The sequence below is a fragment of the Rhynchophorus ferrugineus genome, unplaced genomic scaffold (assembly GCF_030347505.1).
Source record: "Rhynchophorus ferrugineus isolate W39M unplaced genomic scaffold, kcgeb_rfMv2 rfM8, whole genome shotgun sequence".
Classification (NCBI taxonomy): Eukaryota; Metazoa; Arthropoda; class Insecta; order Coleoptera; family Curculionidae; genus Rhynchophorus; species Rhynchophorus ferrugineus.
Window position 1 is genome coordinate 37936291 of NW_027472587.1, and position 22791 is coordinate 37959081.

General features: G+C 33.4%; 2 protein-coding genes and 1 non-coding gene across 6 annotated transcripts in view; 1 reads left to right on the forward strand and 2 right to left on the reverse strand.

Moving 5' to 3' along the window:
• LOC143201194 (phospholipid-transporting ATPase ABCA3) overlaps window positions 1-16717 on the reverse strand; it is a 46509-nt gene extending 29792 nt beyond the window's left edge. The window contains exons 1-2 of the mRNA XM_076412099.1: window positions 16651-16717; window positions 5854-5982 (exon numbers count right to left, since the gene is read on the reverse strand). The gene's annotated coding sequence lies outside the window, so the exon portion shown is untranslated. The remainder of the gene's footprint in view (window positions 1-5853; window positions 5983-16650) is intronic.
• Window positions 2121-22791, forward strand: part of ITP (Ion transport peptide) — a 53990-nt gene continuing 33319 nt past the window's right edge. For 2 of the 4 annotated variants that reach the window (XM_076412103.1, XM_076412110.1), the window contains exon 1: window positions 2121-2239. In XM_076412103.1, coding sequence (XP_076268218.1) covers window positions 2237-2239 — 3 coding nt within the window. In that variant the 5' untranslated portion in view covers window positions 2121-2236. Of the gene's footprint in view, window positions 2240-6881; window positions 7024-15163; window positions 15306-22791 lie in introns of those variants that run through there. The other 2 variants (XM_076412105.1, XM_076412104.1) reach the window with 2 other exon arrangements.
• Window positions 2321-2393, reverse strand: TRNAV-CAC (transfer RNA valine (anticodon CAC)). The gene has a single exon. It is a non-coding gene; the product is annotated as a tRNA-Val (tRNA).

Genomic DNA, 22791 nt, shown 5'->3' on the forward strand with positions numbered 1-22791 from the left:
TATGATTCGAGATGGGACGGAATTAATAACACCACTTACGGCTCTGGAACAAAAGAGGGACTTTTATACATTTTGAACAGCTTTAATACAAATTACAGCGCCGTCTAGTAGTTGTTCTTCTATTCTACATTGGCATAATAAACCGTTTCCATTTGTAATTTAGTTGAGAATTATATTGATAATGTTCTGATTGCTTTTCAATACATCCCTTAGTCATGTTATTGTTATATAGTTATTGTATACTGCTTTGTTTTTTTTTGCTCTGTCCACTTCTATTTACTTCTCTAACATTTACTTTTCGAGAATATTTTGTTTTTGTTAATTCTTTGTTTTTATAATTTCTATCTAAAGACCGACAACTTCTCAGAGTATTTAAAAAATGTCTTTAAACCCTTCTCGTCTGAGCTATCTCAAGATGACGAAAATAAAATTATTAGATTCCTAAATTCGCCATTTCAAATGGATTGGCCACTTTAAAAATTCGCCGTCAAAGAAGCTCGCAAATAGTAATCAGAGAGATTAATTCTAAAAAAGCACCTGGATATGATCTAATAACAGAAAAAATATTACGGGAACTATCGGAGAAGGGGGTAAAATTATTAACATTCATATTTAATTCTATATTGCGAACTACTTATTTTCCTAGCAACTGGAAAGTAGCTCAAATAATGATGATTCTCAAACAAGGGAAAACACCAGAAGATGTCAACTTCTACCGACCTATAAGTTTATTACCGATAATCTCAAAAGTTTTTGAGAAGCTGTACATAAAGAGGCATGTATCAATTGTATAATAGAAAAAAGATAGATCATTCCAGATCACCAATTTGGCTTTCGCAATAAATATGGAACAATTGGACTAGTGCATAGACTCGTTCAGAAAATAAATATGGACCTAAACGCTGAAAGATACTGTTCAGCTGAGTTCCTAGACGGGTTCTCAGGCCTTTGGTAAAGTATGACGTACGAGAATTGCAGGTTAAATGAAAGGAACTTCTTCCTCATCCGGATTATGGGCTACTAACATCTTACATTACATATCGTCATTTTATAGTAAAACAAGGTGATGAACATACCGAATTTCATGCAATATATTCAGGAGTTCCGCAAGGTAGTGTACCGAGTCCAGTACTATATCTACATCTGTTCTACCTACAATAAAAATAACTACTGTAGCAACATACGTAGACGACACGGCCGTCTTACTCTCAAGAAGATCCAGCCACAGCATCACTTAACTTACAAACACACCTAAATCAAATACAAATGTGACTGAAAAGATGGCATATAAAAGCCAACGTAACAAAATCTCGTCATAAAACTTTTACGCTACATAGAAGAACATATCCAGCAGTCTATATCAATAATTGTCAACTCTAGCAAGCAGAGGACTCTAAAATATCTTAGTCTGCACCTAGATCGATGCCTAACGTGGAAGAAGCACATACTCGCCAAACGGAAACCACTCTTACTTGCACTCTATCAAATGTATTGGCTTATCGCTCCCAAATTCAAGTTATTAGATAACAAGATATATAATTTATACTCAAGCAAGATTAGGAAGCACATTGGGATTTACTAATAGTTTTTCAGAGTACATAAACACTTTGTTTTAGATTCGTTATTAGTCTAGAGAGATATCGCGTTGTCTCACTTCATTAGAGACATAATACGGATCATTGACAATACTGGAAACGTATGATTTACTTACTGTTTGTTTACATAGGACTAACGTCACATAAAACCACCCAACGATTTGGGACGAACCTTTTTCTTCACCGAACTTCACTTTTCACTGAAAACCTTCATTCCCCACCGAAATAATATATTTTTAGGAAATAGCCAGCAGGAATTATAAACGTTATATATAAACAATTATTCGTAAATGTGTGTTAAAACAGTGTTAACATACATAACAAAAATGTGTATATTTTAAGAATCAAAATTACAGTTTTCTGCAGATCTATAATAAAGCATAAACAAGCCGAATAAAGCGAACAAATTATTTCGGTTCCATACTGTCTTAATCATACCCCTTGTCGCGATAGCTTGCTGTCTTTAATCAAGGGAAAAAGTGGTTGAATCGGATGTAATTTTTCCGAATGAATTGCGCAAACGAAATATTTCCAACGATTGATATAAAAGGGCCGAGGCCGTCACACCAGAGACAAATTCGTGAGCTAGTCCGAAGTCCGAAGTTCCACGTTTGTGTTTAAATCCTTTCCGAGAGCTCAGAATGGTAAGTTTCGAATATCTTTTTATATTGCAATAACATAAAAAATATTCAGTTGATAACGTTGGAACAATAAAAAAAGGAATATGTTTCCGCCCGGGATCGAACCGGGGACCTTGTGCGTGTGAAGCACACGTGATAACCACTACACTACGGAAACTTGTGGTTACGATTTTCAGATCTCATATAAGTTCGTATTTTTATTTCATAAATGAATAATATAAAAGTCAGTTTGAGAATCCCATTCAAATTTCTTTTTTAATAATAACTTCATATTGACTTTTAAAGTGACATATTTATTAAACTCTCTTTGATTTGGTTTCGAAGAAGAAATATGTTAAAAGATATTATTAGTCGATTCCCCATAACCGAGGTTTGATAATATTTGTGCGTTTTGGGTTTTCCCAATTCAATTATTCCTTTAAAATGTAGTTTATTATTGATACTTCAAATACCTGACGCTGAAGTATTTGAAGTTAGTATTTCAAATACTTATGGCTTCAAAATTAATTTGGCAATATTATTAATGGGTACCTTCCGAAGAAAATAACAATGGATAACTTGTAACGTAAGCAAAATCAGGACTGCTGAATATGTCAGCCCTTAAATTTAGCGATACTACACTAGCACTGTACGTCAAATTGACGGTTAAACTTATATTAGATCTTATTAGACTTAGGCGGCTTAGGCTTAAATTCTATATCCAGCCAACTTGTATTAAATATAAAGCCACGGTCTTTTGGCGATACACCTGAAATAAAAACCCGGAAAGCATCCCTTTATGCCTTAGTAGCCAGTTACAAAAAAACATCAAATAATGCTTGGGTGTAATAAGAGTGGTAGTAATAGTAAAGAAGATGATGATTTTATTGCTGTCGAGTACAGGGACAGTGATTAACTACAGATATCAAAAAAAAAAACGATAAAAGCAAAAACCTTACCATCCTCGAACACTTGTAGAAAGATTGATTGCTTTAGCAGATTTTATTCATTTATTCATTCCCCAACAAGAACAAGGTCTTCTGATAATATATTTAAAGGTTATCTGATAATACATTTAAATATCTAGTGTTCGTGATTCGTGAAGAAGCAATAGTTAAAATGCTGTATGTTGTGTTTTAAATACACGACTTAAAATATTTTGTATCTTGTATTTTAAATACTTGCAAGATAGTATTTCGTAATTTATATTTCAATTAGAGCAAAGCATGTATTTTGCCCAATTCTGCATATAACACTCATCAGTGAACAGTTGCGTAATTCGCCCCGACTGGTGTTTAACTGATCATGGCGGATTGCTGTATTTTTTTTTGACAAACAAATTATCAATCTCGACCTGATTATGAAAATAAATGCATTTTTACGAATCTATGAATCCGATTTCGTTGGTCAAATTCAATATTTTTGCGATTGTCGATTACTGTCACCATTCCAATTCCGAAAAACGACACCATCCTGCACTCCCAATTATCTATTGGCTAAAACAAGTCATGCCGTCACTCCTAAATAATCCCATCTGTTTAAAAAACAACCCATTAGGAATGATTGACAAGCGAAATGACTTTTGATCCAGTTTCACCAATGAGATCATCATCGAGAACGGCACGGAATTCGTTGAATTCAAGATAATTGACCAAGGAAGAAAAAAAACTGTACATGTGCTCTCGCGAATGATTATATCAGCCGATGATGAAGGTGAGGCTTTAATTGGCAGTGACTGGACATTAATCTTGTTTGATCTGGTTGCGTTGTTCCGTTCGTCCTGATACGCGGTACTGATGATGATATTTTCCCTCTTATCATTATTCGCGTCCTTTATGTTTATAATATATGGTTTTTCCCTAAGGGCGAGTATCATGTTATATTGGTGCCAAATCATGTTGATTGTGGTGGACACTTTGAGGAGCAATTCTAAATTACAAAAAACTATATTATCACAACGAGTGGTTGTTAGGACAAGGTGTATTTGTGCATAAGATGCAAAGCATGCATAAATGCCCTAAAAACAGAGGATAGACAATATAATATGAACACCATGCAATATAGTACATTTTGTTTCATTTTGTTGGTTATATTTCAGTGTAATATACGCTTCGTTATGCGATCGCTAAAATAGGTGATTTCTCAGAAGTTGTTGATGTCAGATGTTTAACGTTTCACAAGCGACAGTATCTACGATAATGACACTGTGACAAAGTTAACTGACAGAAACCGCGGTAGAAATGTTAACAGAACTCAACGTTCATTGGGGTAATAATGTTTCGACAAAAACAGTACAGCGGCAGCTCCACACAGCTAATATTCATGGAGGCACTGCGATAAAGGAAGGTTCTATTATATTTTGGGTAATATCGTGGTCATTCACATCACTGGCTGGATTACTGCTAATTAATATCCTCAATCAACATTCTCAATGATGAATACGCACTAACATATTCCACGGCAATTAATGCAATAATGGTTGGGAACTATTCAAATACTTTTCCGAAATACCTAAATTTCAGTTCTAATGAAGATGAATTGTAGGTTAATCATCAATGACTAGTAACAATGTAATAAACAAATTTAAAAATGTTATCAATGAAAAAAGTATTCCGAGAAAATTTACAACTGCACAAAACAAATAGTGGCTCAACACCTTGTTATTGAATAATTATCCTCAAACCCATGTTCACAAATTTAACATAATCGTTAGGATAGGTGTCATCGTGAGAAATTGTAACAATTTCTTTCAAATAATTCTATTTGCTGCCTTAATCGACTATATTATAGTTTTATAAATGCGATTCCGCTTTATCTATTTAGATATGTAAAATAAATTTGTATCAGATGGTTTTTATGTTACTATTGGAACCAAGTAGGGATCCGGCGGAGTCCGGAGAAATCGAAGGAAACGCTCAAATTTCAAAAGCACGTACAAAGTTTTCAAATATTTTTTTGTCTAACATAATTAGATATTTGTGTATAATGTTATTGCTGAGCTGATGTGACGGGAGACATAACTCCTCAATAGTTAGGAGTTAGATGATAATTTGTTAAATGTTATGGGGACTTAAGCTAGAGATGTAAGCGGCAATGATTCAGAGTTTTTAATGAATTTTTATTAAGCGTTTGCTTAACAAAGTAGTTCAGTGCAAAAGCCGTTCAGTTTGAACCAAAAACCGTAAAATTTGAACGACTAAAAAATAAAAAATAATCAAATTTAGATTTAGCTAAAAATAAATGTTTTAAATTAAACTATTTCCATAATAATCATTGTAATAACTAAATATAAATAAACAAAAACCTTATTTAACCTGCCTACTATACGTATTTTGTACTATATACACACAATTTAGCTTAATACCTACCTAAACCTATTTATTTATTTACTATATTATACAATGTTATATACAATATTATTTGTGTTATATACACAAAATTAAATTACGAACGAAACAGGTCTAATTTCCTGCTCTTAGTTTGATTATTTTTTTACTCTTTAGTGAGTTCCTTATATAAATTTTGAAGTCGGTTCAATTTTTTTAAAAATATTGTATTCTCTATAATTCTACATTGTTTATAACGTCAATAAATAACAGTCACATCATTCACACCATCACCGTTTTATTTTATCTTACCTGAATTCACGCAGCTACATAAACTTCTAAAAATGCACAGAGAAGACTCAAGCTAAATTTCAAGATTCACAAATTTGGCTATCCAAGAGAGTGCGGTCGGCATGCAAGAAGGCCATCATTCTATCGATCCTAAAAAAACACAATAAGCAGTGTAAGAACTATGAAGGTATAGGTCTCCTATTAATTGTCGGGAAGGTATTTTGCAGGGTATACAAATGAAACGTCAAAAGGTACGCGAGCAGACCAGCCGAGCCGTTTGAACCGATTCAAGATTGTGAAAATAAGATGTTCGTGTTACGCCGGCTGTTAAGATTGTTAAACTTCTTCAAACCTATTACGATAGTTTCATTAGCTGTGTGCAAGTGCGAAATGAATTGTTAAATCCATTTGAGATTCGAGCCAGCATCCTCCAAGGAATATTCCGACGCTTCTCAAAATAATAGTAGATGTAATTATTTGTTTTTTTTAAGAGACGAGTGGTTTTTTATATTACTAGACTAGAATACTACCTAAAGTTTTAGGTTAGTTACGAGCCAGTTTAGATGCAGCGTCACTAAAACAGTTGGATCTCCGAAAATAATTTCAATTTTGAAAAATCCTCTTAAAGACATAATCGTTGGGGGTTAAGCTTTTAAAGCATGAAGGAAATCGGTTATGTAAAATGTCTAGAATAGAATACCGTCTTAATTTGTCCGTGGATTTTATATACGAATCCATCTGTAGTTTGCCCGCTCTGCAGGGCTTATCGCTGATGCGGTTTCGAACTGTCTGTTAATTCACTTATTTTCGGGCTATACTCGGCAGCCCCAATTACCCGGCCATTATCAAATCAAGTCGGTCCGCATCAACTTCCTGGAGAGCTCGCCGAACGTAACATTATCTCAGTCCAATTTCTGCCATGCAAGCACCGTATCACATCACGAGACGGCTTTAATCGATCTCATCCTGTCAAACACCGTACGCGTATACGTCGTAGACCCTCGAAGAGATCGGGCCTTCATCGAAACAATGGTGGTCGTGCGGATTGCGACGTGTTGGTGACCCCAGTGATATTATAAGGAAAATCGAGGTTCGGTTGAATCGAAAATACAACGGAAAGTTCATGTGTTTCCTTCTGAACTTGTATCTACATATGGGTCCATGGCTTCCTGATAACAACTCTAGGTGTAGGTGAGTGCTTATGTGTCAAGTAAGGCATGGTGGGTTGGTTCTCTTGAACTGGTTGAAGAAGGCACGATTGTTATGACACGAAAAACTAGGAACACGAGTTTGGTAACAGGTACGAATTTCCTAAAATACTCAATGTCACGCTCAACTCGACCCAAGAGACTGTAGAGTCGATGACGTATAATATAGTATTTCGTATTTGGTATTTTCAATACATACATGAACTTGGAATTTGAAATACTTAGATGGACAGACAGTGTTGAGATTCAGTATCTGCATTTTATTTCTATTGGTAGGTAATAATTTGCTATTATAATAATATTTAAGTATAATAAGGTAAGTTCATAAAAAATGCTCATACTTGGAACTATGCTATAAAATAACCTTATAAGAAATAACATCAATATGGAATTCTTTAAATATATTCGTGTAAAAAGTAAATTAGCAATCCGTTTTCGTTTCGAATAGGTAAATGATATGAAATTGGTTAGCAAAATGTAATATTTGTATAAAACATTAGAAAATATGTAACTAAACTAAAAACAATAATTACTCTAACTTTTTTTAAATTTAGAATTCTACGAAATGTTTTCAAATACCATACCTGTAACTCAATAAAATTAAAAAAATACTGGGTAAAAAATACTTAATATTTGGAATAGATAAGAATACTGAACTGGTACACATTGGTACACTCAATAAGAATAATGAAAATGGTAAGAATACGGAAATACATGGAAAGGGTACCAACACTATTGCATACAATTATTGTACAATGTTTGAAGTAAGAAAATTCACATATATATTATTCAAATAACAACAATATCATAAGAAACAAGCAGAAGCAAATTTTTCTCAACGAAATGCATACGTGGGTCAATATTCATATTTCTGGAATTGGTAAAATTGTTGTCACGTGAGTCCATCTGACGGTTCCATCGTAAACTTTGACATTTTTGACGATATACGTACTCAGAACATTTTGTCGCACGGACGCTATTAGCTTATTTTATATTTAGTTGAAAGTCTCGTCTCGGTAAAAAATGGAACTGAATCGTGAACATTTTCGTGTGATGATTTTTCACGATTTTCGACGTGGATTATCACAACAAGAGTGTATCGCTAGTTTAGTGAATTCAATCGTGGTCGTAGTTCGCTATCCGACGAGTTTCGTGAAGGTCGTCCTAAATTGGCTGTTGTGCCAGAAAACATCGATGCTGTGTGCGAAATGATTAAGCAAGATCGTCTTGTCACCTATTGTGAGATTGAAGTGTTCCTAAGCATTAGTTCCACCAGCATATATGCGATTTTACATGAACACTTAGCTGTGCGAAAGTTATGTTCGCGTTGGATCCCACACAATTTGACAATCCTTTAAAAAAAAAAGGCTCGTGTCGATTGGTACAAAGAAATGTTTAAAAAATTCAATCGCGGTGCTTCGAAAGACGTTTATAAAATCGTAACAGGTGACGAATCATGGATATATTCCTATGAGCTCGAAAGTAAGCAGCGGTCGACTATATGGGTGTTCCAAGATGAACCAAATCCAACAAAAGTTGTTCGCGCACGAAGCACTTCAAAGAAAATGATGGCCTGTTTCTTCGGGAAAACTAGTGATATTGCTAGGTTGCAAGGGTTGCAAAATTGCCTCTAGAGGATCGTAGAACAGTAAATTCTGATTGGTGCACAACCCTTTGTTTGCCAGAAGTCTTCGGCGACAATAAGGAAAACAAATAAGAGACGCCGAATTGTTCTTCATCATGACAATGCGAGCTCTCACACATCGGCTCAAACAAGAGACTATTTGAGCACTCAAGACATCGAATTGATGGGTCATCTGCCGTACAGCACTGATATGGTACCCAATGACTTCTTTTTGTTCCCATTCGTGAAGAATAAACTGTGTGGTCAACGATTTTCATCGCCCGAAGAAGCTCTTGAAACGTTCAAAAATCATTTGGAATGGAATAAATGCTTTGAAAATTTGTTTAAGCGTATGCCAAAGCGTATCGACAGTTGCTATTATCAGAAGCCTTGTCTATTTTAAACTTGGCATAACGTACGTGTTTTAAATAATGATGTAAATTAAAATTAATCACGCACCCACAATACGGTGTACAGTTCCTTTATTGTATTTCTGCAACCTAGATAACACCTTTTCTCTCCTTATATATTCTAACTTTTATACTATTGTATACTATTTTCGAATTATTTTGATCCACATGTTATATTTGTTACTGAATTGATCTTAAAAATACCGCACCCCAATTAGTCATCATATATAAAGTAAAAATATAGATCAACGGGAATAGTGTTAGTATTATTAGATAGGACAAATTAATTCTTAATTAATTTACTTACTCATGTAATACTATAAAAATTTGGGTAACACTATATAGAATTTTTAAAAAACATAAATTTTCACTACCAATCGTTATAAACAAAATTGTTGTAATGTTGTATGAATAATCAAGCGACAATTTATAACGTTTATTTTATACAAAAACGGGTACCTCCCGTTATTATATATTTAGTTGCATATATATGGTTCATGACGCTCTAGTTGTTCAAAACAACCGTTCACTTGAATCAAGAAAGTAACGGAAAGTATAGGGCTACTAAAATTAAAAGTCAGTTCATACAGTTAGGTTATTCATTTTAATCTTAAAATTGATTTTACGGCCCTGTAAATGCATGATAACTGTCCTGAAAAAGTGACTGTCTAACATAGATTTTGAAATAGTCTTAGAGGTAGAACAAACAATGGAGCTAGCTGATTGCAAAGCTGTATAAGACGTGATCTGATTACTGTCGTTAGTTGATGATCGTTTTGGAAGTAAAATATTGTAAGGTTGAAATTTTTATCATCACAACTCAATTCAATTGTAAAGAAGTTCATCTGAGTCTATTCAAGAGAGAATATTAATCAGTTATATGTTGGGTGATTACATATACTCTTTTCAATTTCCACCTATGTTAGTGTTAAAACTAAATCTTATAAAATATAGCTGACCGTAAAATAATTTTAATTCATTTAACCACATGCACCACATGAATTAACAGTGAACGTTCTAATTTGACCCACCATTTGAGAATCACCGTTGAAACAGAACGAAATCGAGTCGAATTAAACGAGTAAATATTGAAACGAACGATTGACAGTATTCCCTATAAACAATCAAAACATTATACGTGACCAAATTAAATAGAAATATTCATTTTATTTAACTCAGGGTATTCATATAAACATTACAAAGAGACGGTTGTTTATTTACAGGTTTCACATAAGATCGTGTCATCTGAACGACGCGACAAAACTATAGCAAAAGATGTGCTAAAGTTTATTTGCGATATACTACTTTATTACTAATACCAACTACTTTTGTTTCCGTATAATCTTCTGAACCTTCAAATAGTCGATTTCTGGTTTCTTTTTCATCACATCATTAGTTTCATTACGTCACATCAGATTTGACGATTATTATTTCATAATCAATCAAATAATAATAGCCATTGAAAATTGTTTAACAACTAATGATTAAAATTTGTGATTTTTTGTTGAATAAAATGACTTTTTCAAACAATGGATATTTTTATAGGATTCTTTTCGTATTGTATGAAATATTTTAATTAACACGACGCATAACCAATCAAGCCGCAGGACTTGACGTCATTGTTGACGATTGGCCACAACCGTTTTAGCCTCAGCCAATGTTAGCCTCCTATTTCTCATCTGTTTATTTGTAAGAAGTCTCATGGGCTTTTGATGGTCAGTTCATAAACATTAAAATATACATTATTAAGAGTGACAATTGTATACTATAGAAAAGAAAAACACATTTTACGACGTTTCAGCAGAATCTCATCTGCTATCTTCAGGTCTTCTTTATCCTTTAAAGGATTTAAACTGTAATCGAACCAAACTCGGATAAAAGCTTTGACAGCTTTTGTTTTGGCATCTGGCTACGGATTGAGTATTCTAAGCAACAAGGATATGCGTTTAAGTTAAAACAGTAATGAGTTAGACGTCTAGAGATAGGTGTTTGGTTTATCTTGGAATAGAGTTAAACTTTAACTGTTATTTTGTATCGTCGTTCAACAAGTCGTCACTGCTTTCCGAAAAACAGATTTTAAAGTAAAAGAAAGTGTGTGTGTTTTTTAAAACTGTTACATTTCTTAACTTATCTCTGAAAATGATTTGAATTTTCAATAATCTTGTCAGGTATATATTCTAAGTAATTATAAAGTTAAGCTAAGAAAATATGGGAAAAAATGATTTTATTATTACTAAAAAATTTTGATGGAATTACCACGACGTAAAAATATGGCAGACGATACATTATACTTATTAAAAACAGAAATTGGATGACTGGAAGATTTAATTAGTTGAAAACTATTTTAAAATTCGCTAGTCAGCCTGATCCAGATGTATGATGTTGATGTATTCAAGGAAGTACGGGTTTTTTTCGTTTCAGAAAATGTGTATTTGCACCATCTCTCGTAAGCATGTCAGGCTCACATCACTGTAATCGTTTCATTATACTGGACAACTATTTTATTAATTAACCAATTTAGTGAAGTCATTAACATGGAAAAAGATGATGAAGCCCTTTTTAAATGGAACGTGGCAGCAGTAAAAATTAATTTGAAGCAAAATACATTGAAAATACATCTGTTTTATAGGAATAATTCATTACCATATAACACATTATTAAAAAAGGGTGACGTCATCGTTAAAGTAATTTATTTAGTTGAATATTAAAAAAAGTAAAAAAAAACGATTGGAAATCATTCTTGGAAATTCTGGCATACAAAACAGACTACCGTGGGATTTGGCACGGAGACAATATGTTAAAGTGTCCCTGTTATATTATCAAATAAAGAAATAATAATTGAGAGCACGATGCTTTCAATTCTAAATTTTTTTAGCAATAATTTATTGTTTATTAATACATCGTTACTAGTTGTTGTAATTTATACAATTTACTTATCTGATACTTTGGTCCTTATTTGGACTAATAATATTGACATATTAATTAATAATTTGCACTGCTTTCTTCTCCAATACAGTAAACAAGATGAAATGGTTTGATTCTCTTGGGTTTACACTGTCTTACTTTGATTTACTGTTTTTTTTGTTACTAGGATGGCCAGCTAGACGCAAATGGTATTTTGCTGATCTTGCGTAATCTTTAAGACAACAAAGGTTTGTGGATGACAGAGAACCTGTGATTATTGTATTTGGGATACCTATCACAATCAATGAGTGGATAGGGCTTCCATCAGTAGGTTGGGATGACGTAACGTTGTGAAACTTTTCACGAGTCGGACGACTCTAAGTGGTTCTTGACGTCTATCATAACCTACGGGGTATTGAGTATCATGCAGACTTTCTTGGATCACCCGAAGTTGGGTAAGCTCTTAGAGACACATTTGTAGCAGAATTTTGTACAGAGTTGCCTTCTGGGGAACTGCCAGCTTGTTATTCCTGTGCACTATACAAAGCATTGCCCTTGCGGCGTGTTTGATATTTGGTATGACCACTAACGTGTTACTTCAATATTATCCCAGTTATATTTCAGTCCTGGTTTTTTTAAATTGTGGATTAAAATAATCAAGAAAGATTTAGAAAAGAAAAAAACGGTATTTAGATCGAATTACGATTACATAGATAAAATTTTCGTACTCCGTCAGTTTGTGGAGGCACGTATTAGATCACTTCGGGCAGCTTGAAAAGTTGAAAATACTGTCCTAAAAGCTATTCTTCAGGCGTCTTACGTTAGTTCCATTAGCTGTATGCGAATACCAAGTGATTTCTCATATCCATTTGTGGTCTAAGCCGATATATGCCGAGGAGATGTAGTCCCTCTATTGCTTTTCAACATAGTAATGGATACAATTATGAGGAAAAAGACATTGTGTTCTATATGATCCTACAAACTCATTGACCGATCTGATCGATGATAGTGCTCTAACAAACTCGCTGATACAGATGTGAAAGGCTTCTGAAATTTTTCATGATATAGTTCCTATTGCAATGCATATGGCCGAGAGCAAACTGCAAATTTCGGTACTATACGTTATCAAAAAGTAATATAGTTGATTTTTTGAGATTTTACTGAATATAGTGATTATGTTTAGCATAATATTTATACATAATATTTTATATCACTAATATTCAGAATTACTTTTTATTATGCACCCATATATATTGATTCAAGTTCAGATCCAAGTTAATATTCAGTTCAGGCTTAGGCAAGTTAATGATGGGTGGATATTTTTATATCTCGACAATTTTTCACATAATCAACTGTCTCCCATTTCGAAATGTTTGAAAAGCATTTAGGTCTTCACAGGCCTTTATGAACGTCCCAATGTTTGCAGCTCTATCCTTGCAATTACTTGTAGAAAGTAAGACGTTATCATCAGCGAATTTAACTGTTTCTTGTTATTTTGTTACATCTAAGGTACAAAATTAGCATCTCGCATGCATTTTTGCATAAAAATTTTTGAAATATAAACTAATTATATGCATGCAAATTACACTATAACAAAACAAAAAAATGCAAATTACAAAATACAGCCAGGTGTTTACATCCTTTTGTTGGGGAGTGAATAAAATCTACAAACAATGAACCTTCTACATGGACCTTAACGATTTTTATATTTAGATTTTAGTCAAGATTGACAAGATATATGACAATTTAGCGTATAGTGCAAGTGCAGTGCAGTACTGCCATCGAGATTGACATATTCAGCGATCGTCATTTTGCTTATGAAAATTATCCAGCGTTATTTTATACTTGCACTCATTAACAAAATCGCTATAACCATATGAAATACTAAGTATAAAATACCTCAGCCTCAGGTATTTGAAATAGCGATTACAAATTACATTTTCAAGAAGTAATTTACTTCCAATACCAAAAACTTATTTGAATTTCAATTACGTATTTGAACTGCTAGTGATTTAAATACAGCCCAACCCAATAGAGCAAATATGTGGTATTTCAATATGGAGAGATCGATATTGGTAATCTGTGACGGCCATGTTGTTTTGTTATTGCAACGAAGTCTGTGTCAAAAAGGCAAACTATTACTGAGCAGCATGTTCAAGTGATAAAACTTGAATAACAAAAATGGGCGATCCTTAGGCAAGGCATATTTTTGATAAACGACTATATATCAATAATCAGAATAGTCCTAAAAGTAAGCCAAATCACCCAAAGTTAACGCTTTCACATATGTGGTTCTCACTCGGTGAGATTGATTAATGAGCGATGTTCGGTAAAAACTATTTGAGAGTGCAGCTGTGTTGTACAATGGTGGCGTAAATTGGTCTTCATGATCGTTTGCTTTGACTTAGAAAAACTTTTTCTTATAGGTTTTTTTTAAAATCAATTTTCCCCTACGCGATGTCCTTTTCCGCTGTATTCTTCGCTGCGACAATGTTTTTGCGGTTACCAGAGGTTAATAAAAGAACACCAACTCGTTTTCTGCGTATAACTTGGTTGTCATTCTATTCATATACAACTTATGAGGTCATAAGCGGCCATGCTGTTCTTCAAGTTATATTAAATCAAGATCATTCCTTAAATAATATTCATCGGAATTTCACGAGTCCATCTGTTTAGAGCAGGTAAAAAACATCTTCCTCGTATGAGTAAAACTCTTATTTGCTAAAGATATGGCGCAATATACTTGAAAACTTATACCTATACTTGAAAAAAATATCCATTAGATTTATATTAAGGCGTCAGAGGTTTTTTTGAATAGTAATTGTTATAGAAAATATGTTTGATTAACATTCATTAATTTGGTTTTATTTGACACATGTTCGCGTATGTGATGCGAACATTTTGATAGTTCCTCAACGAGTTAGCCAGAAAGCATCGTGCGTTAATAGAAAATACACACACATAATAATTTACGCCAATTCTGACGACGTCTATAAACAGAAACTTCCAAATTAAAAAAAAAATCGAACAAGTAATTAAAAAAAAAATTGGTGGGGGGGCATGGTATGGTACTAGAGCGTCGGTTTCAGGAGACACAGCAGTCAGCATCCTTCGGTGGAAATCTGCAAAACGTATCGAGCGCGAAAATAGTAACATATTCTGAACACGAAATAGTTGTTTATATTTTTTTCGAGTTTGTAGTGAAACGATCATATTTTGTTTTCCGTTTATATCGAATCCGATCTGTGATTGGTTGTTAGGCTAATTTGTTGATATTCTTCACGCCAGTTTTCGAGCAATATTTTCATCTGAGGTTATACGAACCAAGTAAGTAACGCAGGTCTTTTGTTTTAGTTTGTGATAATCAATGAAAACTGATAAAATGGTAATCAGAATTAAAAAACGTGATATTCTTTGTTTGAGTGAAATATACTGTTAAATAAAAAGTGTTTTATATGAAAACAAACAAAGAAATGAAACCTCGTCAAGTTAAAAACAGTATTAGTACATACACCATTAAATAGATATGTCGTTTTCGTTATTTAATTTTCTTCAGTTTGGTTTAGACTTTGCCGGTAAATTTTTTACTATAATTTATTTCGTTACATTCGGAAGGGTTCTATAGTTAAGAATAATGTGTCTTTGCGTAAAACAAATGTGAATATGTCATTACAATTTTTGTTAAAAAACAGTAAAATATATAAATATATATCTTCTGTAATCAACTAGAGCCATGATTTCATAAGTGTATAATGAGACTTGAAACAAAATTTGAAAGTGTCTAGTCAACAATACAACTAAAACTTTTTCTTATCTTTTTGGCAACATGGCAATATCTTCGAAAGAAGGGTGTTAGTTTGGCAGCGATTTAATCATCGATCCATTTTCGCACTTATTTAGCATTTCGAAATTTTGTGCCTGCCCAGCCATTGCTGCATCGATCATCAAGTTAACTGTGTGTTTGGTGAGACTACATTGGGTGCGGTATAATTTCCCATTCATAGCATCTTTCACAACTTTTGCAACTGGTGACTGAGCATTGTCAAACAAGAGGATGACTGTGAGTCTAGATTTTATTCGCAATTCGTGTCATTCTATTTGTTCATTTGACGTTAGTAGATATCTTCAGTAACAGTTTAATTCGGTTTTAGTAGCTTATAATTATAGTTTGTTGATCCCCCAATATGCACAGCAGAGCTTTATATCTATGAATATCTGTGGATAGTGTTATTACTGGGGCACCATGAGTTTTCGTGCATTTTATTGCCGTAGTAGTTTTGTAATAAAATCAGAAAACTGAAACCGTCATTTTTAATGGAATGGATTTGATAGTAGATTTTGATTTTGATGGCAGTATTTACAGAATTACTGAATAATACTCAATAACTAATTGGAGCCGAGATATTTTATATGGAGAAATGACAAGCCATCTAATTTAAAACTAGTTATTGCAGGCTATGAAAAGTGGACTATACATGACAATCACGTGTGAACAAACAAAAAGTCTCCGAAAGTCCTTTAAAAACTTTTCAAAATCCTCTTAATGGTGTAAAGCTAGCTTCAAAAGATACGTCAAAAAGACAAAATAACTTTTTCAGAAGTTCAGATAGCTCAGATACAGACCTTAGTATGGAACTATGGTTTTACTAGAAAAAAAAATTCAAAAACTTACTAAGAAAGTGTATAGCAGACAGCAAATAACCCTTTTATCAAACATATATCACTCTCCGTTTCAGCACTTTGTTTAATTCTAATAATATAATACTTATTTTTTATTTGTATTAGATTAGATAATGATCAGGATAAGGAACACTAGTAGGCAACAAAAAATTAATTTCGTGTTTATCTTTGATTAAAAATTAACAATTATTTAAATGTGAGGGAATGTCTAGCTAGTCGTGAACCAATACACTACTGTTGGTGTCGTCGGACTTCAAATATTCTGCACTAAATTTCGTCACAGTTGGCGACTGGCCGTAGCTGCCCTGGCCTTGGACAGTGATAGCTTCCAATTTCCAGATATTTTCTATGACTTACCGAAATTCGTCCTTCAATTGTGCACAGTCCCATCTTAAAAGAATGACTTGATTTCTAATACAACCTAGGAGAGAAACAACAAAATCTGAAAAAGCAATCAAACTTTTTACTTACAACAGTATTAAATTAATAAAGTACGAACGTTTTATGTTATTTTCTTTCCCTTTTCTGTATAAACTTTAAGATTCAGTAAATAATCAGCAGTTTGTAATTATTTATCATATTAATTGCGATAATTTATAGTTCACATTATCTAAAACCTTGTTTCAACTTCTGTATATGATATCCAAGATATCCACAATTTACAAATATCAAGGCCAACAAAAATCACTTCGTTTTTTATTCATGAGATCATTTCTTCCCTAAATTTGTGAAATAATCTGTAGGCAAAGCTTTGTAAAATGGAATCTTATCCCTTTTGTTGTCTTGAATGTTATGGTAGTATATTCAGCCTTATCTGGAAAAACAACATATGGTTATCAAATATCAATAAAATAATATAGCTGGTAAACATATTAAAATAATACAGCTTTTAGGACTTTTATTATTTGTAAAAAGTAATTATTTTTATACAATTACTATAATCAGGTAAAAAAACTTCGGAATGCAATTCTTTCATTCATTGTTCATATAAAATTCATTCATTGCTAACATAAAACATTAAGATTCGTCTTCGGTAATGGTGTAAATCTCACCAAGGATTGACCATCCCCGTCACGCCAGTAACTAAGCTGGATAAAAGCCGATATTTTTGAGATAGTCTACCAAAAGTTGGTCACTAGCCAATCGGGAGGATTAGTGATGAGGACCGTGCTTTGGGAACCCTTGTTAAACAGTAGTTTTAGTCCAGATAAACCCAAAAAACGATATCAACACCACGGTTGTACATAATTTCGAATGTTTTAGGTTCGTATGTTTTAGTTCTTTAGGTTAGTTTGAACTGAACACGTAATATCCAAGTGCTACTGTTAGACAAAGGATGAATTGTCCCATGTATTTTAAAGTATATATTGTAAAACGCTACATCTGTGATTAGTTGTTCAAATAAAGTTCATATATGCTAACGTATATATAATGTTTAAAAATTATTAATTTATGATGCATTGTTACAAAATATAAAAAAAATAAAAATCAGACGCATAAAATCCTCATAGTATTTACCCAGCCTTTCCTTGGTTTAGGTGATGGTTTTCTTGTCAATCAACAAAAGAAGATCACCCTTTCCCATTTTTCCAATAGTGATGCGGCTTGCTCAAAATTTCACAGTAGTCCATTAAAAGATTGCAGTTCAAGACAGCAGTTATGCGTTTAACTTAAAAAAAAACTAAAAATACACGAGGCACTTTATTAACCTTGTTGGTGTCTCGAAGAAATATATATAATTCAAATGAACTGTATCACACGCTATCATTTTATAGGGTTTGTCGATAATTATGCAATATTTCAAACCAAATATTAAGCGTTATTAGTTCACTATCACCATCACCACTAAAAATTAGACAGCGGGTCGCCAAGACGCTTGCAGTGTTCTGTAGATCAAAACCAGATTAAAAAATTCAGGAATTCCCTAATTTAAATTTATAAACCTGTTGTTGAATTGGGAAACAATGATAAAAAAACCAGGTTGTCGAGTTGAACGATCATTTCACAAGTTGCATTCTTTATAATTAATGTGATAGCCTTTGTGTAAAGTTCTTGTTTGTAACAATTTTGTGTTAGGTAAATATCTATATATATATATATTTTTTTATATATTTGAAAGTCTCCCCCTCTTTACCAACGAGGGTTTATATGGACTGGACCTGTTTAAGGTGGACTCTGAACCACGATCTTCGGCATTAAGCCTATCGAGTGGCGAGTGGATCTTTCACGGTTGTCTTAGAGATTGTCAATTCTCAAAGATTTACAATTAGAATCACAAAGTACATCCATGTCCCAGAAGGATTCGAACCCGCGACTATCGCTACAGTAGGAGGACCGTCCAGTCGCCTTCACCACTGCCCCACCAAGCCTGAACTTATTTCTAATATTGTAATATTATTTATGACACTGTCAGGTGTGCGAATATGAATAGTTAAAATGTATTTATTCAAAGTATTGGCCATTTGATTCTATACATTTTACTCAACTCTCACGTAATTTATCTTTGCCCTCTATTTATTTTTATCTAAAGATAGTTTTTGGAGGGAAAGCAATCCCGTGTCGCTTTCGTCAGTCTGTCCCCAAACTGGAAAATCTGGATCGAGTTCCGAGAAAGTCACGTCAAAACTATTCCACGAACAATGAAATCCGAGAAAGGATTACTTTAAAAGCCATTAACAGATTTGCTTACCGAAATGATTGGTCGCGGCAAGGATCAAAGGAAACATCAATATACTCATCTGGGAAATTGCGATTTTCATTTTTTTTCGGCCTACCGATTTTCAGAGAGGTAATTTTAAACGAGTCGACGACTAGTGGGTGAGAATTGGTTTGCGTCACGACACTAGCGAGCTGTTGCCAACATTGACAACGATGTCGCAACGTCGTCGTATTTTTGGTCAAAATTTTCGGAAGTCCGCCATGACAGCTCCAGACCCGCCAACATCCGATATCTTGTACACCTGGCAGATCAAAGGAGACGGTCTGAAGACGACGATTTTCAAATAACTCATGACCTCGATAGTTCCAACTATTGCGAACATTTGTTTTAGTATCTGTACGCTTATTTAATTCATTCTGATGATATGGTAATCGTATTGGTATTGTTTTTTTTTGTTTCAGCAATACCTTTCTTTGAGTCAAAGATTATTATACCCAGCTGCGTTACCATCCAGCTAGTATCAATCGATTACTTAGTCAAAGCCTATTGCGTTCTGAAAATTGACATTGTAGAAGCTTATTTTAGTAGTACTTTGTTTTTCTACTTCCCAGAGAGGAAATAATATACTGTAGCCTCATAATATACTGAAAATTCTCCGGCGTTTATGGCGACGCGTGCTCCAAAATCGGTTTGCTTCTTTTCTACACTTGGTTGTCTTACTGTGGCTGCTCCACTAATTCGATTCTCTACCATCACCACCTAACGTTATTGAAATAGGCGATTAAAAAGCGATTTGGATTATCAGCTGATTATTCTTATCGACTAACTTAGATATTATCTTATTAATTTATCATCCTGTTGTCTTCATTACTGCGCGAAAAAAGATGGGTGACAATTAGATAACGATATTCCCATATAAGTACTTTCAAATCATTCAACTGTATTACGAACTACTGATATAGTCTGTACAATAAAACAGCCAACGCACGTCATCAAAACTTCGCAGCACGTCGCAATGTTGCCGCCTTAATTGAGAATTTTGGTTTACAACGTTTGTCGGTTTGTAGATTCTAATTATTATCGGTAATGTGTTCAAGAATTTTATTGATACGTATCCATACAAGTGGAATTTTATAGACTTATTGGTTACACGTTAATTAGAGTAAAATTAGAAGGAGAAATCCGCTCCGAGTTTAAAACGAATTTTACATTTTTACAAAGTGCATTTGGCAATATATTTGACGTCACTTATGGCATGCGTTAACTATTTTATTTGAAGATATACATGTAAATTTTTTTATTTATTACGTTTGTATTGACGTCTAAACAGGTTTAAACAGTTTTATGACAGTTGTTATCTGATTTTAAATGGCTTAAATTTAGAAATTATTTAGTGGCTTATAAATAATGGTATATTTATGATAAATTCAATATATATTGGATCAGTTTATATTTAACAGAAAACGCTTTCTATTTCGATGTTTGTTACTCGAAATTTTGTTATTGTTTGCTAGGCGAAACTAGATATTGGATTTCTCACTATTTCGTGAATCATGTTATCGTTCCTAGTGCGCTTCCTAGTTTACCGTAGCTAGAATGTTGCAATTATTGTGCAACTAAAGGCGTTCGTGAAACACATTCGTAATTAAGTCGTCGTAATTCATGATAATATATATCAACTGCGCCAAATACGAATTGTTTGCTTATCTTTCTGTAGAATTCTTCAAGAAAACATCGGCCAGAATACGGGTAAACGACCTTTTGACGTCACAAACGCATCCTTGAGGCAGTACTGGCTCCGGTGGGATTTTACACCACCAATAACTCCCATAGTTCTACAGATACGCGAATGTCAATCAGTCGTTCGTAAACTCGATTCGATTTTTCTGGTTCGTTCCAGGTTTCATGTCGGTTTTGAAGAAAATTGTGTAAATCCAGTAGGCGTGGAAATGAAATACACACACGAAGGTTCCAGTTCAGAGGCTTTTATTCGCGATTAGTGAATTTTATTCACGATAATTTTTAATTAATTTAATTGATTCTTATCGATATTTTTTCCCGATCATTGACCTTCTTTTGATCTTCGGTATAACAGACAAAATAACTAGAAATATGGATATTTTACCGACATCCTTTCAGTAAACTGATATTTCAGCACACAGTATGTGATTCAGTATTTTTATAAACACCAATATATCGACATCTATATTCCTATTTGTTTAATCCGCCAGTACAGCGACGAGTTCTTAGCTGGTTGGTTCAAGGTCACCGCGACAGACAGTATGGCGCGCGGTACAGCGCTGGTTTAATAACAACGGATATTATACGGGATGCTGTGTTGTGCAAAAATAAATGACGCTGAGAATTAATAGCACCAAACAGATGGGCGGTCAGCGAAAAGCCGAGAGTTTGTATGGCAGGTTTTTTCTATAAATAATACTAATTAAAAGCATCCGCGGAAAACCATTCACGATCGTATTTCCAAATTTGAACGTGGGAGAGAGAGATAGGGTATTTTAAAACCACCAGCAGTTGGTGTCAGCAATGAAATCGTTTGGGTCAAAGGAGGCCAAGACACTGTTGATGTGGGTTATTTTTAAAATTTGAGTTTTCGCCAAATTTCGCCAAAAAAAGTTAGTGGGCTAAAAACTAACCAGTAATTGGAATAATAAAGTACTCAAGTTCTTAATTTGTTTTAATATATATATCTACTTGAATTTCTATACAGTACACAATCAAACAAAGGAACGACAATATCATAAATCTTAATAAAACGTTATCGAATTATTTTAAGTTCTTTGTTTATATAAAAAACAATAGGTACTATGTTATTTAAATTGGCTCGTTAACAATACTCAAGGGTTACTTAACAACACCCTGTATGACAAAATTCGTGAACTTTTTACAAAGTTTCTTCTGACATTCATGTTGGTTATAATTTTACTTTGTTTCTTCATTTTTATTGATCTCTTTGTTTTATTAGAAATGTGTCGATTAGTTCCTCTTCTTAAATTTGGCTGATATGTCACAGCGTTCTTTTGATTCACTTCGTCGTGAGCATCCATCGTGATGTTCGTACTAATAAGTTTCATCAAATAACTGCTGTCTGGTAAACTTTTAAGATTCACATATTTAGCAGTCAACATTTTGTGCGTTATTTTTCACAGAACGCACCAATTAATAAGATCGCTAATTGTATTTATGTTCAAATGTATTTTAAAGCCATAATTATCTGAAATATTAAGCACAAAATACCTCGGAGTCAACAAATACCAAATATGTATTTGTATTTCAATTACGTATTTTAATTGCAAGTAATTTCACTACTGCCCACCCCTGACTTTACCTAAGATCATTTTTGGATATTTTTGTTATCTTTAATACCTTATATGTATATAAGGTTTTTTATATGCATATATTATCCTAATTAGTATATGCTTTACCTTAATTTTTAACATTTTAATATAATGACTG